The following is a 13626-nucleotide window of genomic DNA, read 5'->3' as shown; positions in this document are numbered from 1 at the left end:
ACCTATTATTCCCCATTCTTCTGTTTGGTACTAGAGGTCTCCGTTGATATAGGTGAGTCAATTGAATAATTCTCCAGTTCCGTGGAAGACAGGATTGAGCTTGGCATGAAATTGTGTCACCTCAACCTTACTGGCAGCATACTTAGAATTTACATGCAGTCTGACTCAGAACTCAGTCTAGTCAGGTCAAGATCAAACTACGTCTGACCGTAAAGTCAAAATAAAATCAAGACGTTTTCCTACAGTATAGGCCTACATATTGTTTATCTCATGGACAATGCTAATAATAAAGTGTATCGCCATCTACTGGTAAGCGTTCTAATTTCACCTTTACACCAATTCTATGCAATCAAATCCATAGAGTAAATGTAAATGTATTAATAAGTATTTAATAAGGTATCGTTCAACACCAACAAGACCAAAAGTCACATGGTTAGTCATATCACATGGTTATATCATTTTACCTCTGTGTGTATCCAGACTCATTATTTATTCCTGATAGACTTTTCAAATGGCTGGTTAGATTATATTGTTTTTATTGTCGTCATTATACATCATCCTCAACGAGATGCATTTTGTGTATGTGTGTGTGTGTGTCCACATCTCTCTGTATCTGTATATCTGTCCATCAGTCCCGGGACAGTGGACATGGGTCTACACCACCCATCTCTCAGTCCTGGGTTCCACTGACTTGACCAGGCCCATGCCCAAGATCCGGAAGTCCTCCAGAATGGCCTCCACATTGGGCATGGTGCGCGCCTCCTCCCCACTGACCTCCACGCGCCGGGCCGCCATCTGGGATGTCTGGGGGGAGATGCCAACACAGGACAGTGAGACAGAGAGACAGAGAGAGAGAGTGAGACAGAGAGAGAGAGAGAGATTGATATGAAGGCAGTGGTATAGATGGGAGATGGGAAATATCAAGAGGGAAGGGAGAACATACTAGAAAGAAGAGAGCAGCAGTAGACGGGGCCTAAGCTAAGCTTCATTCAGTATCTGTCCCGCACCTTGAACGGCATGGGGTTGAAAGCCTTTGGTTTCCACAGCACTGCGATCACGGTGCCGCCATACGGGTCACAGAAGAACAGGGCCAGGTCGCCGAACGCGTCCTGGGGGAGCGAACGGGAGAGAGCATGATGGGGGGGGGGGAGGGGCTACATGTAACATGAGCCAATGATGAATCAAGACATAAGCGCGTGCGCATCCGCACGCATGCAGACTCACCCTGAGCTCTACCAGGTAACAGCTGACAGGGTTGAAGTCGATGACCGGCAGGGCCCCTCCGGGGGCGGGCCCTCCGCCAGCCACGGTGCCCCGGCTGAAACTGATCGGGCTTGGGTCCACCGCTTGGCTCAGCAGCGGCACCTGCTTGGGGTTCAGGTGGATCAGGACGTCGTAGGCGTCCAACGGGGGGCGCATGGCCACCTGCACACAGCGCAAACGCGCACAGAGTGGGTTTGGAGTAAAACTAATCACTCAAACAAAACAAAACCAGAACGGTTTGTCGGGTACATTCTTTTTTTAAAGCGATGCGTGAGGGCCCCTGTTTCTCTTCGCAGATCAGTCTGGACTTCCCCCCTATATCTCGGACGATTTCAGCGGGAGGGAGTACTTGCCTTGACAGACTACTCCTTCAGCTAATCAGCATGAAAACTTAAGTCGAATCCTGTCAGAAGAACGGTGAAAGTGTCTTTTCCTCCAAAAAACTCCACTAGTGCATACTCATTCTTGTTTAATTGTTGTTATTGAGTCTATTTCTGAAATAACTGCACTTATTGCAGTGTACATTCTACAAAAGTTACCGCTCGTTGCTCTGGGAGACTGTTTTGCCAGAGGTCTGTATTTCATTTTCACGTATCAACTAGGGGAATCAATCAGGGGCGTCCCCACTGGGGGGCAGAACGCAGTCCCTGATTGGCCCGGTTGCAAATGCACTTTCTGGAAATCGTTCGAGATACCTGGAAGTTCCAAAGACTGATCTGCGGAGAGAAAGTGAATGTGAGGATGGCCTGTCGAGGTGAGGGCGTGTGGCGTGGTCATGTGTGTGTTTTCCTGACCCTGACATCCTGCGTCTCCCTGGCGTCCATCAGCTGAGGCTCCAGAACCTTCAGGCTCTCAGCAGCCACCATCACCACACGCTGCAGCATCTGAACACACAGAGCGCGCGCACACGCACGCTTCCTTTCACATTACAGGAATAGAATGGAGCAGCCGTAACCATCAACAGTGGTCATGCTGAATATGGTCACATTCATCTTCACAAAATATATCCATATCTATTCAATTGTATTTGTTTTATCTTGTTTGAGTCTGATTTCAGAGTGGTTTCTCTTTTCACCCCCCCCCCCTTCCACAAACATTGTACTGAAATGTTTATAATAAATTACTGTTCCCTCAGAGAAATCTAGGACATTGACAATGTTGCATGTCCCCATGTGATAATGAGCTCATCTGACAACTGACTGCACAGTTAAAGGTTATCTGATTGTCCGTCTCACCAATTATTGCCTTTCACAGATTCAAAACATGTCGTTTATCCTCCACAGAAAGCGCGGTGCGTAGAAATCTTTAAACTGCTTTTATATTAGCTGAACGCGCGCAGGTTCAGTAGGTCCTGTGGCATCAACGAAAGACTCACGTTGCAACACAAACCCAACACCCCGGTTCCACCCAGACGTGCGTTTGGGTCCATGACGCCCCACCAGAGGGGCGTCACAGTGCTGGCCGGGGAGCTGGGGTCCTCTATAAAGATGCCAGGTTCTGAGAACAGCTCAGTATCGAGTCAGAGTCCAGGAACTGAGAAGCAGGAAGCCTATCTGGGTCAGACCGGCACCATGGGGGGCTGTCGCCACCACCTCCTGCTCCTTCTCTGGGTCACAGCCATGTTTATCAACGCTCGGGGAGAAACTGCCGACCTCAAGTTGCGATCTCTGGCTGGTTTCAGCCATGCAGAGGACAGCGATGAACAGCAACTGGTGAGTTGAGACGTGACATGAATCCGGTATTTCTGGCCTTTGTATACTATCTGAGGTTAACACTATCTGAGGTTATCACTATCTGAGGTTAACACTATCTGAGGTTATCACTATCTGAGGTTATCACTATCTGAGGTTATCACTATCTGAGGTTAACACTATCTGAGGTTATCACTATCTGAGGTTAACACTATCTGAGGTTAACACTATCTGAGGTTATCACTATCTGAGGTTAACACTATCTGAGGTTATCACTATCTGAGGTTAACACTATCTGAGGTTATCACTATCTGAGGTTATCACTATCTGAGGTTAACACTATCTGAGGTTAACACTATCTGAGGTTATCACTATCTGAGGTTAACACTATCTGAGGTTAACACTATCTGAGGTTAACACTATCTGAGGTTAACACTATCTGAGGTTATCACTATCTGAGGTTATCACTATCTGAGGTTATCATGTCTGTATTTGGCTGGATGTCTGTTCAGCTTTAACCCAATGTTGTTGTTTTTTTAAACACAGATTAACGACCTACAAGGCGTTCTGGAGAGACTGAAAAACAACAGGTTTCTATCTCATGGGAAGAAACTCAGTCTGCTGCCTATGGTGAGTGAGTGACTACACAGTCAATCAAGACGAGTCTTTGCCGATTTATCTGAATGACTTTCAAACGGCTGTATCAATCAAACCGGCGATAACGGAGTATTGTTCTCCAGTGTGACGCAGGAGAGCAGTGCGCCCTGAGGAAAGGCTCCAGGATAGGGAAGCTCTGCGACTGCCAGCTGCCAAGAACCTGCAATTCCTTCCTGCTGCGCTGCTTGTGACTCACACTCTCGTTTACAACTGTGCGTGTTTTAGTGATTTAACTGCTGTAGATGGGCATGATCTTTGAAGACAAGTGTACCTTTGATAATCAATAAGCTTGTAAATTATGTTTCGTTAATTTGCCTACGCGTGTGTCCTATTTCCTACACCCGAGTTCATCCTTGTCATGTCTGGGTTTTCCCTGGCTTGTTTGATGTTCTGTGGGAATAAAGCCTTATTTAGTTTAACAGTTTGACCGTTGCATTGCAGTGTGTGTGTATAGTCTGTGTGTGTATAGTCTGTGTGTGTATAGTCAGTGTGTGTATAGTCAGTGTGTGTATAGTCAGTGTGTGTATAGTCAGTGTGTGTATAGTCAGTGTGTGTATAGTCTCTGTACACAGGATATGGCGCACTCAACCCACAAGACTTGTGGATTCTTACCGGGTGCGATTGTAAAACATACACAATCAAAAAGGGGAAAATCCACTCTCACAAAATAAATGTAAATGCTTCTTTTAATGCAGTGTAGCAGCAAACAGCGAACACTGACTAAGGCTGGAGGGCTGCAACGCGTTTGTTATTTACTGCTACGGTGCAATAAAAGAAGCATTTTAACTGATTTCCTGAGTGAGGATTTGACCCTTTCTGATTCTGTGTAGTCTCTGACCTGCACAGAGGGGGCCTGCTTGGTCCAGATAGACAGCTTCTTGTCGTTGGGCGTGGCGATGAACATGACTGGCAGAGACTCTCTGGAGGCCATGAAGTCATTCTTGATGTCGGTGTAGTCAGCAGCTACGGGCCAGGACAGGAGAGAGGGTTAATAACATCTCTACATTAGGGTGTGTGTTTGGATTGCACGTGTCTGCTTGTCGTGTGTGTTTGTGTGTGTGTGTGCGCACGCGCTCACCAGTGAGCTGGTTGTTCAGGTTGACTACCAGGGGGTTGTTTCTCCAGTCAAAGGAAGAGAGCAGATGGAGGAAACGAAGGAGGCCCACCTGAGGGGAACTGAGGGGGGGAGAGAGAGGGAGGAAGGGAGAGGGAGAGAGAGGGAGGAAGGGAGAGGGAGGAAGGGAGAGGGAGGAAGGGAGAGGGAGAGAGAGAGAGGAGGCAGGCGGGAAGTTCATAACTTGACACACTTACAGAGTGGACTGAGGAGACAATGGGATGACTGGTGGTGGTGAGTGGAGGGAGGGAGGGAGCGTTACCCGGGAGGTGTGAAGGGGGCGGGCCGCAGGAACAGGGAGGCCACCAGCAGGTCCGCTGTGTCCTCCGTGATGTCATCAGCGAAGAGCTGTGCTCCGAGCCAGCGCTTGGCCAGGCGACACACTGCCCCGAAACACGGGTGCTGCTGCTGAAGCCTGCCACACACACACACACACACAAAATAAGAGTGATGGACAAAAGCCAGATAAGGGAGATAAAGAGCCCTAATAAGAACCGCTTCAATGATAGCTTCAGTAGACTTATGGTAGATGCTAGCTGCGTTAGCTTCAGTAGGCTTATGGCTGATGCTAGCTGCGTTAGCCTCAGTAGGGTTAAGGTTGATGCTAGCTAACATAGCCTCAGTAGGCTTATGGCTGATGCTAGCTGCGTTAGCCTCACCCGTGGAGGGTGCTGGTCAGTAGAGGTCTATGGATGGTGGCCATCTCCAGGGCCTGGGCCTCCTCATTATCCCTGACGATCAGCAGCCCCTCCGGATTCACACTCTCCCTCAGCACCTGGGGCTCGCGGTGGTACGCCACCTGGATACGGAACACCAAGCCAGCCTGTAGACAAACACAAACACACATTTATTTTTTATATATACACTTATACCTGTCATGAATCAATCTTTAGCCAGCGAAAAAACAGTACCACGCACAGATGCAAACACATAAACAAACACACAGACCAACAGCCAACAGGGGTCCCACCTTGCAGACGTCCAGGTGTGTGGGGCAGGCCTGGTAGGTGTAGCGGTGCTCTCTGTTGAGCAGCTCTCCCAGGCTGATGTGGAACGCAGCCTTGATGTGACGGATGGCCTCTCGGTCCTGAGGCCACTTCCCACTGCCCTCCATGTGACAAATCACTACAGCCATGGGACACACACACACACACACACACGTACACACACACACATTAGAATACTAGTCTGGGGCCCTTATTTTAACACACAACTACACGTGCACGCACACACGCACATACGCACACACACACATAGTGGTACCTTTGATAGGGGTGATGTAGGCAGGGCAGGGTTTGCCCTCCCGAGGCACCAGAGCTCTGGACGGTTTCTCCCGGTCGAAGAAGGAGTAGTCCATCTTCAGGGCCACCGGGGGGAACACCTGTGCGTTGGGGAGGAGAAGGGAGAAGGCGTGCGGTGTCAGGCTGTCCTCCATGCCATACCTGATCTGACTTCAGCAACAGAGGTTAAGGAGGTTCAATTGAACTGTCATGTCTGTGTCTGTGTGTGTGTGTGTGTGTGTGTGTGTGTGAGTGGGGGACTATACCTGGGTGTAGCGGAGGGCAGGGTGGGCTCCCTGTACGGAGGTGATGGACAGAGGGAGACCCTGCAGCGCCCACAGCTGCCTGCTCAGGTCATCGTAGGACTGGACCACGTTCAGACTTTCCTCCTCGCCTGTGCCCAGCGCCTGAGGGACACACATGCGCACAGACAGTGAGGGAGTCGTCAATCAGTCCAGTAAAACTACCCAACAGCACCCTCTGCTGGTGAAACATGGGACGACAAACTCAGGCCTACCTCACGTCCTTCTTTAAGTCCTCCTTTAATGACATCGTCCAGCTGCCCCCCTATGTATCGCACACATGATTCAGGGATGTCAGCATGTCTGAGAAAAGAGGAAAAAAAAGAAGTTAGATCCCCTTGTTCAGATAAAGAAAAATATAGAGCATTTAAACCCCAAAACTTTTTCCATTCCTTCCCTCCTCCCTCCCTATTGTGGGTACGTACAGCTGCAGCAGGTGTGTGAGGACCTGTCGGGGGACCAGTCTCTTCTGACAGGCGCTGTCCCCCTCCCACAGCACGGCCTCGGTGATGGCCCCGTCCTGGAACCGGCGCAGCTCAGAGCGGGGGCCCCACATCTGACGGAACTCTATCGCCTGCAGGGACACACGCGCGCGCACACACACACACACACAGTGTAAAAATACACACAAACACACACACCTTAGAGAGACTCTAGCCTTCAAACACGGCAATGAATAACCCACATATTGTGCATATGAATGCAAACACACACACCGCACACACACGCGCTCACACACACTGATGCTACAGTACCTTGGGGCTGTCAGCTGGGGGTCCTCTCTCCAGCACAGAAGAAGCCTGCTCTGGGTTGAGCAGCAGTCCGAAGGACAGGGGAGGCTGGGTCTTGTGCTTCGGAGCTTCACTCTCCACTGACCACTGCACACACACACGCGCTTACTAAAGAGGACTGCACAATTTCTCATCGCAGCTCATTCCTTGACTACCTCAGCCGTTTCACAAATTGATCTAACAGTACATAATCAGCTAATCAATAGCATCCATTATTTGGGTGCTCTACGAACAAGGGGGAACGCTCACCTCAGGGTCAGGGGAGAGGGAGTGGGTGAGGAGGTGGATCCTTTGGCCCAGGCCTCGTTGCAGGAGGGACAAGATGAATGGGAGCGCAGTGTGGACGTAGTTCCCGCTGCGGTCCATGAGCTCGCTGAGCAGGTTCATCTTCTTACAGCTCGACTGCAGCTTCGCCAATTCACACAGCCTGAGAAGGAACACACAGGCGGGGGCGGGTAGAGGAACCGTCTGGGAATCCAAAGGTTCCCGGTTCGATTCCGGCTCCTCCCGGCAGCGTGTCGAAGTGTCCTTGGGCGAGACACTGAACCCCAAATCGCATGCCTTGCATGGCAGCTGCCGCCACTGGTGTGTGACGGTGTGTGTGAATGGGTGAATGAGAGAGGCCGTTGTAAAGCATGCACCCCATTTACCAAAAGAGGGCCGACCAAGAGTGAGTGTGGGTAAGTAAAGAGCATGAGGAGGCGCTGTGAGAATGAGCATGAAGATGTGTATATCTGAGTGGACGCAAGCTTCCGTGTACGGAGTCAGAGACCAGGCTGGGGGCGGAGGGTCTTACTGGAAGACGTGGTCCGCGGCCCTGACCATGGGCTTGGGGGTCATCAGCAGGGCGTGGAACCCGTCCACCGTGGGGTCGTCCCAGAACTGCAGAGACAGGGACGCCTCGTGCTGCACCTGAGAGGCGGAGAGAGAACGCGTTCCGGCCAATCAGAGAGCGGTGTGGCGACCGGCCGACGCGAGGGTCGATGGAGAGACGGGGGCGCTCACCTGTTTGTAGGTACAAGCCGTCATGTCGGCGCACATGTTGAGGTGTCCGGAGGGGTCGATGAAGACCACCTGGAAAGAGTTGTAGAACTCCGACAGAGACGGCTGTGGGAAAAGAGGGGTAGAGTAAGGGGAGGAGGAGAGGGAGTGTTCCTGCTGCGACACCCCGACGGGGGTGCATCACTCACACCCCTACGAGCCACTGCTCATCTGGACTAGTGGGGCTCACCGCTGTCGAGTCGGGGTCTTTGGCGAGGGTGATTCCATTCTCGGTCAGATCGGTGGAGGCTGAGGACGAGGAAGAGGGTTCAGTACATGAGACCAAGATGGTGCTCAAACCCTGTGAACACAGTCAAGCTACAGACATGGCAGCAGTCGTTGACTGTAGTTAAACTGATGATGGCCTGATGGATAGGAAGTGAAGCTAAGCCTTTGTTCGAGTAGGTACATCCGTATCGCATTGACAACGCATGGCCACTAATATTAACCATATCACCATGACCAGTATTTAGACTAAAGAGCAAACAGACTAACCATTTTACTCCGTAGCATATTTTAGCTGTATGCACTGTATACCCTTTTTTTTTTGCGTGGCTGTAAGCCAGCGCACATAGGATAGCGTTTGTCCGGTTATCACTCCCTCCGTCACTCCGGGCAATGTTCACCTGCATTTCTCTGTTGGCACCACAAGAGGTCTCGTTGAGAGAGGTCAAGGAAGAATTTTTACAGCTCACTTTTCTGGCCCCCGATTGCTCTCAGATTACAGATTGCTCTCTGTAAAGCGCATTGTGTTGCGTCTGGGTACGAAATGCACTATACAAATAAGTTTGATTTGATTTGATATATGTTTGAACTGTATGTATAAATTGTGTGTATAAATTTAGAATTGTAGGACTGTGGTATAAATGTAAAGGTTGTACTTTATCTGTTACATGTGTTTGATGGCCACCAGGGACTACGATGGAAATGAGCCCTGGACTTTATCGTGTCTATCCCTGTCAAAGACAAATGTTGCTTCATCTTTTATCAAAGCATTCTGCTCTTTTTGACATTAATCAAATCAGATCTAATCAAAAACTATACTGCTGTTAAAACTGTTAAGTGTTAGATCTTGAGACATGTCCCTCCTGCTGCTCACCTAGGAAATGCAGGCTGTTTCGGAGCAGCTGATAGGCCGTCATGCTGTTACTGACTCTGTGGCTGGAGAGGAGATAGGCCAGCAACATGGACCCCAGGAAGCCACTGAAACACCCTGTGCCCTGGTGGGAGACAGAGAGGGAGGGATGGAAAGCCAGCATTTAAACCAAGTGAAGGCAGCGACGGCCTGGTGCATCAGCTCTGCTCGCGGGACAGGGAGCAGTTAGCCTAGCCTAGCCTAGCCACCCACCTGGTTCAGCTCTCTCTGTCTGAGCCAGACTTTGAGCAGGGCGAGGCCTTCAGAGAAGCTGGGGCACTGGGAGCTGACGGCAGACAGGAAGTGCAGGTGGGCTCTGGGCAGCAGGTCCCCCAGCACTGAGCTGTTGTAGTGGGGGGTGGGGGGCTCGCTGGACTCTGCAGGTACAAAGGGACAATGCAGAGGCCACAAATGGATCGCTGTGTTGCTTAGACATACTCCAGTATTAAAGGACACATACCAAGGCACCGGTTCTGGGTTAAGTCTTCCAGCAACCCGTACTTTTAGTAATCATATCAAGCGTGTGTTAGAATAGGATGCGTTATTCTCTCCCGCCTTCCAGACGCGTGTAACTGAGCTGTCCGATGTTCACATGTACTGTAGATGCAGATGGGTAGAGCTGTATGTGCCGTGTCCCCACCTGGCTGGGAGGCTTCCTGGCCGGTGTACCACTCCGTGCGGATGTTGTTCCTCTGGGGGTGGAAGCGGCTGGGCTTGAAGAAGCCAGGAGGGGGGCAGGCATGGAGCCGCACCGTGAAGCTCGAGGAGACTTTAGAGTTGGGGGGAGACGGCATCATCAGATCTCATTAACAGAACTCATACAGTGCTGTTGTTGTTCAGCCGTTCTGTGTAAAGCACGTAGTTAATAACCAAAGACTAACCAGGGGGGTATTTCACAAAGCTGGCTGACCGAGTAAGTCTGACTTCTGCAATGAGTAAAACCTAGAAACTCTTCAAATAAGGAACATGGACTTAAGAGAAAAATAGCTTTCTGGGTTTTACTTTATGCAGAAGTCAGGCTTACTCAGTTAGCCAGCTTTATGAAATACCCCCCAGGCCTCATCAGCTAACTATGCTGCATGAGCAACCAATAAGTATGAACGATGTTGCTAGGTGCAGTACCTGCGGGGGTGAGCAGCAGGAGAGGGCGGAGGCGGTTGCCGTGGAGACATGAGTAGCGCATGGTCCCGATGTCGGGAGAGGAGGCTAGGTGCTGGGCCAGGCCTGCCAGGTACAGGGCCCTCTTCCTGGGGTACCTCTGGTTGAGGGCGTCCCTAGGGTGGAGCACCTCCTGATACAGACACAGAGACGGATGACGGAATCGTCAGGAAGGGACACGATGACCAGACAACACCAGTGTCTTCTCACAGTGGACTAGTATCACGCCCCTCTGGGCGAGCACTACTGGAGGAAAACACCATCACGTACCGCTGGGATGGTGACTGCCAGGTCGACAGAGATCCGCGGTTTGATGCAAGTGCCGAGCGGGTAGCTGCCAATCATGTCGACAGAGGCGGGAGGGGCCATGTGAAACTTTCCGCTAGCTGCCTTGGGCACCAGGAGAAAAGGCACCTTCACTCCAGCTGACAACCATGAGAGGTCGCTCAGCTAAGGAGACAGAGGTGAGGAAGATGGAGATTTGAAGTTTATTTTCAAGACACTTCCATATAAGCCATCACTGTTACAATCCTCCTGTCACACACAAACATACCTCCAATACTGGGGACTCGGGCACAGTGTGCAGCAGTTCAGTGACCTTCTGGACGTACACATCAATCTGCTTCTTCCTGCGCTCGCTCAGGGCAACTTCCTTCAACAGCTCATCCATCTATTAACAAAGACAGAGCTGGTGAACATGCTCTATTCAAGTGGAGGATGTACTGAAGGGGGTAGGCTTCACTTTAAAACAATGTAGCATCATGATGCGTTGAGTGACTATACCATAAGGTCCCTAGCATGTTTGGCCATGATACACAATGATGCTTAAAAAGAGAACGTGTGATGTTGGTGGCGTTTGACATCCATCTAGCAACAACTGACATGTTTGTGTCATTATGTTTCAATGATTTGCTATATAGTGACTGTTTTGAAGATGTTATGTAGTAAGCATCCTAACCTGCATCTTGAGCAGGCTGCAGTGGAACAGGCTCTCAGCCTCCTTCAGCTGGTTCAGCTCCTCCGCTGTGGGAGGTCGGTACAGGTCGCCTCTGGACAGTTTGACTGGACGGAGGAACCCGTCCTCCTCTGGCTTACTCCTCTTGGCCTTCGATGGCCCCTCATGTTCCTCCTCGACAAGCAAATACTCCGACTGGTCCATCTTTGAATAAACCTGCGAAAGATAGCTAGATACTAAATATATACTGGAACACATTAGGGCACGAATGAAAATGAAAATTCAAAACAGTACGCTAGCTAACTGGTTATCTATCCAAAAACTAGCAAGCTAACGTTAGCCTCTCAAGATGCCACATGAAAAGTATTCAGGAAGCATGCATAAACGGCTACATCTACTTTGAGTTGTGATCGCAGAATGAAATATCAATAGCTTATGTAGGCCTACCTCCTTAGTTGTTGTTGTTGTTGTGTTGTTTTTTATTCAGGTTTTCTCTGTACAGATTTTAATTAATCAACGATGCATAGACACCGCTCATTCTCACATGTGCAATGGGTCAACCTAGCCCATTGTAAAACATTTTTCTGAATGGACGATACGCGATACATATTAGTTTACGATTGGCTGCAATTTCCCCTCTGCCATGCTAACTCCTCCCCACTAGTCAAGATGAGTTGTGGGAGCACTCGCGACTCTACACTGCCCCCTAGTGTAGCCGAGTGCCATACACTTTTCTATTTTCCTGTGAATTCTATCTATCTATCTATCTATCTATCTATCTATCTATCTATCTATCTATCTATCTATCTGTATCCACACATTAAAACTTTATGCCTGTCTAGTCAAATACCTCCTGTTCACCTTTCCTTTATTTTGCCTTGAATGATGGTTAGTAGAATATAGCCTGTTCCCCAGTGAGTTGAGGAAAAGGTTCTGGTTGGGTTGGTTTCCTCCTGGGGCTCATTTGTGTGTCAGTTGTAGAGTTGCAGTGCTATTGTCTTTGTTTGCCCACAGTTACAGGTGTACTAGTGGTGTGCTGTTTTAGTGTGGGTTGCTGTGATAGGCAGCTACTTATGAGGGGTGGAAGTAACAAAAATGTATTAATAAATATGTTGTCGATTAAAATGCAATTTAATTAAATGTGTGATCGATTAAAATGCAATCGAATTAAATGTGTGAATGATTAAAATGCAATCAAATTCAATTATTCATTAATTCAATTCAACATTCATTCATTAAGTTAATCATTCAATTAGTCATTAAATTAATCGTTAAACTGCACTTTTATCATTTGAGTGCGCTTTTATCATTAAAAGTGTGCTTTCATCATTAGTGAGCTTTTATCAGTAAACTGCACTTTTATCATTAGCGTGTGCTTTTATCATTAGATTGTGCGTTTATCATAACAGTGTGCTTTCACTTTTATCATTAGACTGCGCTTTTGCCCTTTCCCAACACACACCACTCTAACGATAAAGCCTTTATCATTAGACTGGCGTGTGTTGTATGTGTCAATCACCTGACCACGCCCACAGGCGTACAACCAGGCTATCCTTGTTGATTGGACATGTCTTTTGATGAAAAATGTCATGCGCATGTCCAGGAATTTACATCCAAACACCTTAAACCTTTGTCCTGGTAATTCATCACCTTCCCCCAAGTCCCCTGCAAACCCTAGTTTCAATCTCCCTTTGTAATTCATCACCTCCCCCTAAGTATTCACATAGCTGTGCTAACATACAAAATGGCTTCCAGAAGGCCATCTGTCTGCTCCAGAATAACCATCCTTTTGTTCCTTTGTCCCTCTTAGAAACTACCGCCTTTTTCTCATGTCACATGTCTTTACTCTTGGCCACGCCTGCCATTCATGTACAATGCAGTAGCCAATCACATCCTGGAAGCACTGTACCTTTGTTTGGACTGTACATAAGCCACAGCTAGAAGAGGCTGACTTCACTTCTCTGACGAAACCACCTTTGTTTGCGTTGTTCAGGAAGTCCTTGCGCAAGTATTTGATTTTCACAATAAACCAGACTCAACCTTTTGAACGTATCTTGGTAAATCTTTGGACTAGACCAGTCTAAAATAACTATCACAGTTTGGCGACGGGGATGGGATCACTGCCTGCGTGTTGCCGGGATTCCAGTGGATGAACTGATCGACAGACGTGTCGGGTCCATAGTGGGTTTTGGAAAATCAATTTTCTCTCTTGCGCCAGAGCGCACGCAGAGATTATTTC

At 49.0% G+C, this 13626-nt stretch overlaps 1 protein-coding gene across 1 annotated transcript; it reads right to left on the bottom strand.

Annotated features, from left to right (window-relative positions):
- Nucleotides 1-484: 484 nt before the first annotated feature.
- On the bottom strand, nucleotides 485-11949 carry nol6 (nucleolar protein 6 (RNA-associated)). The gene is made up of 26 exons (XM_084457614.1): nucleotides 11835-11949; nucleotides 11391-11603; nucleotides 10986-11102; nucleotides 10703-10882; nucleotides 10397-10565; nucleotides 9915-10043; nucleotides 9488-9651; nucleotides 9239-9359; nucleotides 8330-8388; nucleotides 8104-8205; nucleotides 7895-8010; nucleotides 7348-7525; nucleotides 7063-7185; nucleotides 6733-6881; nucleotides 6523-6610; nucleotides 6272-6412; nucleotides 5989-6106; nucleotides 5696-5850; nucleotides 5385-5548; nucleotides 4988-5140; nucleotides 4690-4787; nucleotides 4450-4574; nucleotides 2058-2147; nucleotides 1225-1425; nucleotides 1008-1109; nucleotides 485-804 (listed from the first exon to the last, which is right to left on the bottom strand). The coding sequence occupies exons 2-26, from the start codon at nucleotides 11589-11591 to the stop codon at nucleotides 655-657; spliced, it is 3393 nt and encodes a 1130-aa protein (XP_084313740.1). The 5' UTR covers nucleotides 11592-11603; nucleotides 11835-11949; the 3' UTR covers nucleotides 485-654.
- Between the last annotated feature and the right edge of the window lie 1677 nt (nucleotides 11950-13626).

Source organism: Borostomias antarcticus, assembly GCF_949987555.1.
Source record: "Borostomias antarcticus genome assembly, chromosome: 23".
NCBI lineage: Eukaryota > Metazoa > Chordata > Actinopteri > Stomiiformes > Stomiidae > Borostomias > Borostomias antarcticus.
The sequence above is the reverse complement of the archived record's forward strand: the minus strand, read 5'-3'. Positions and strand labels throughout refer to the sequence as shown.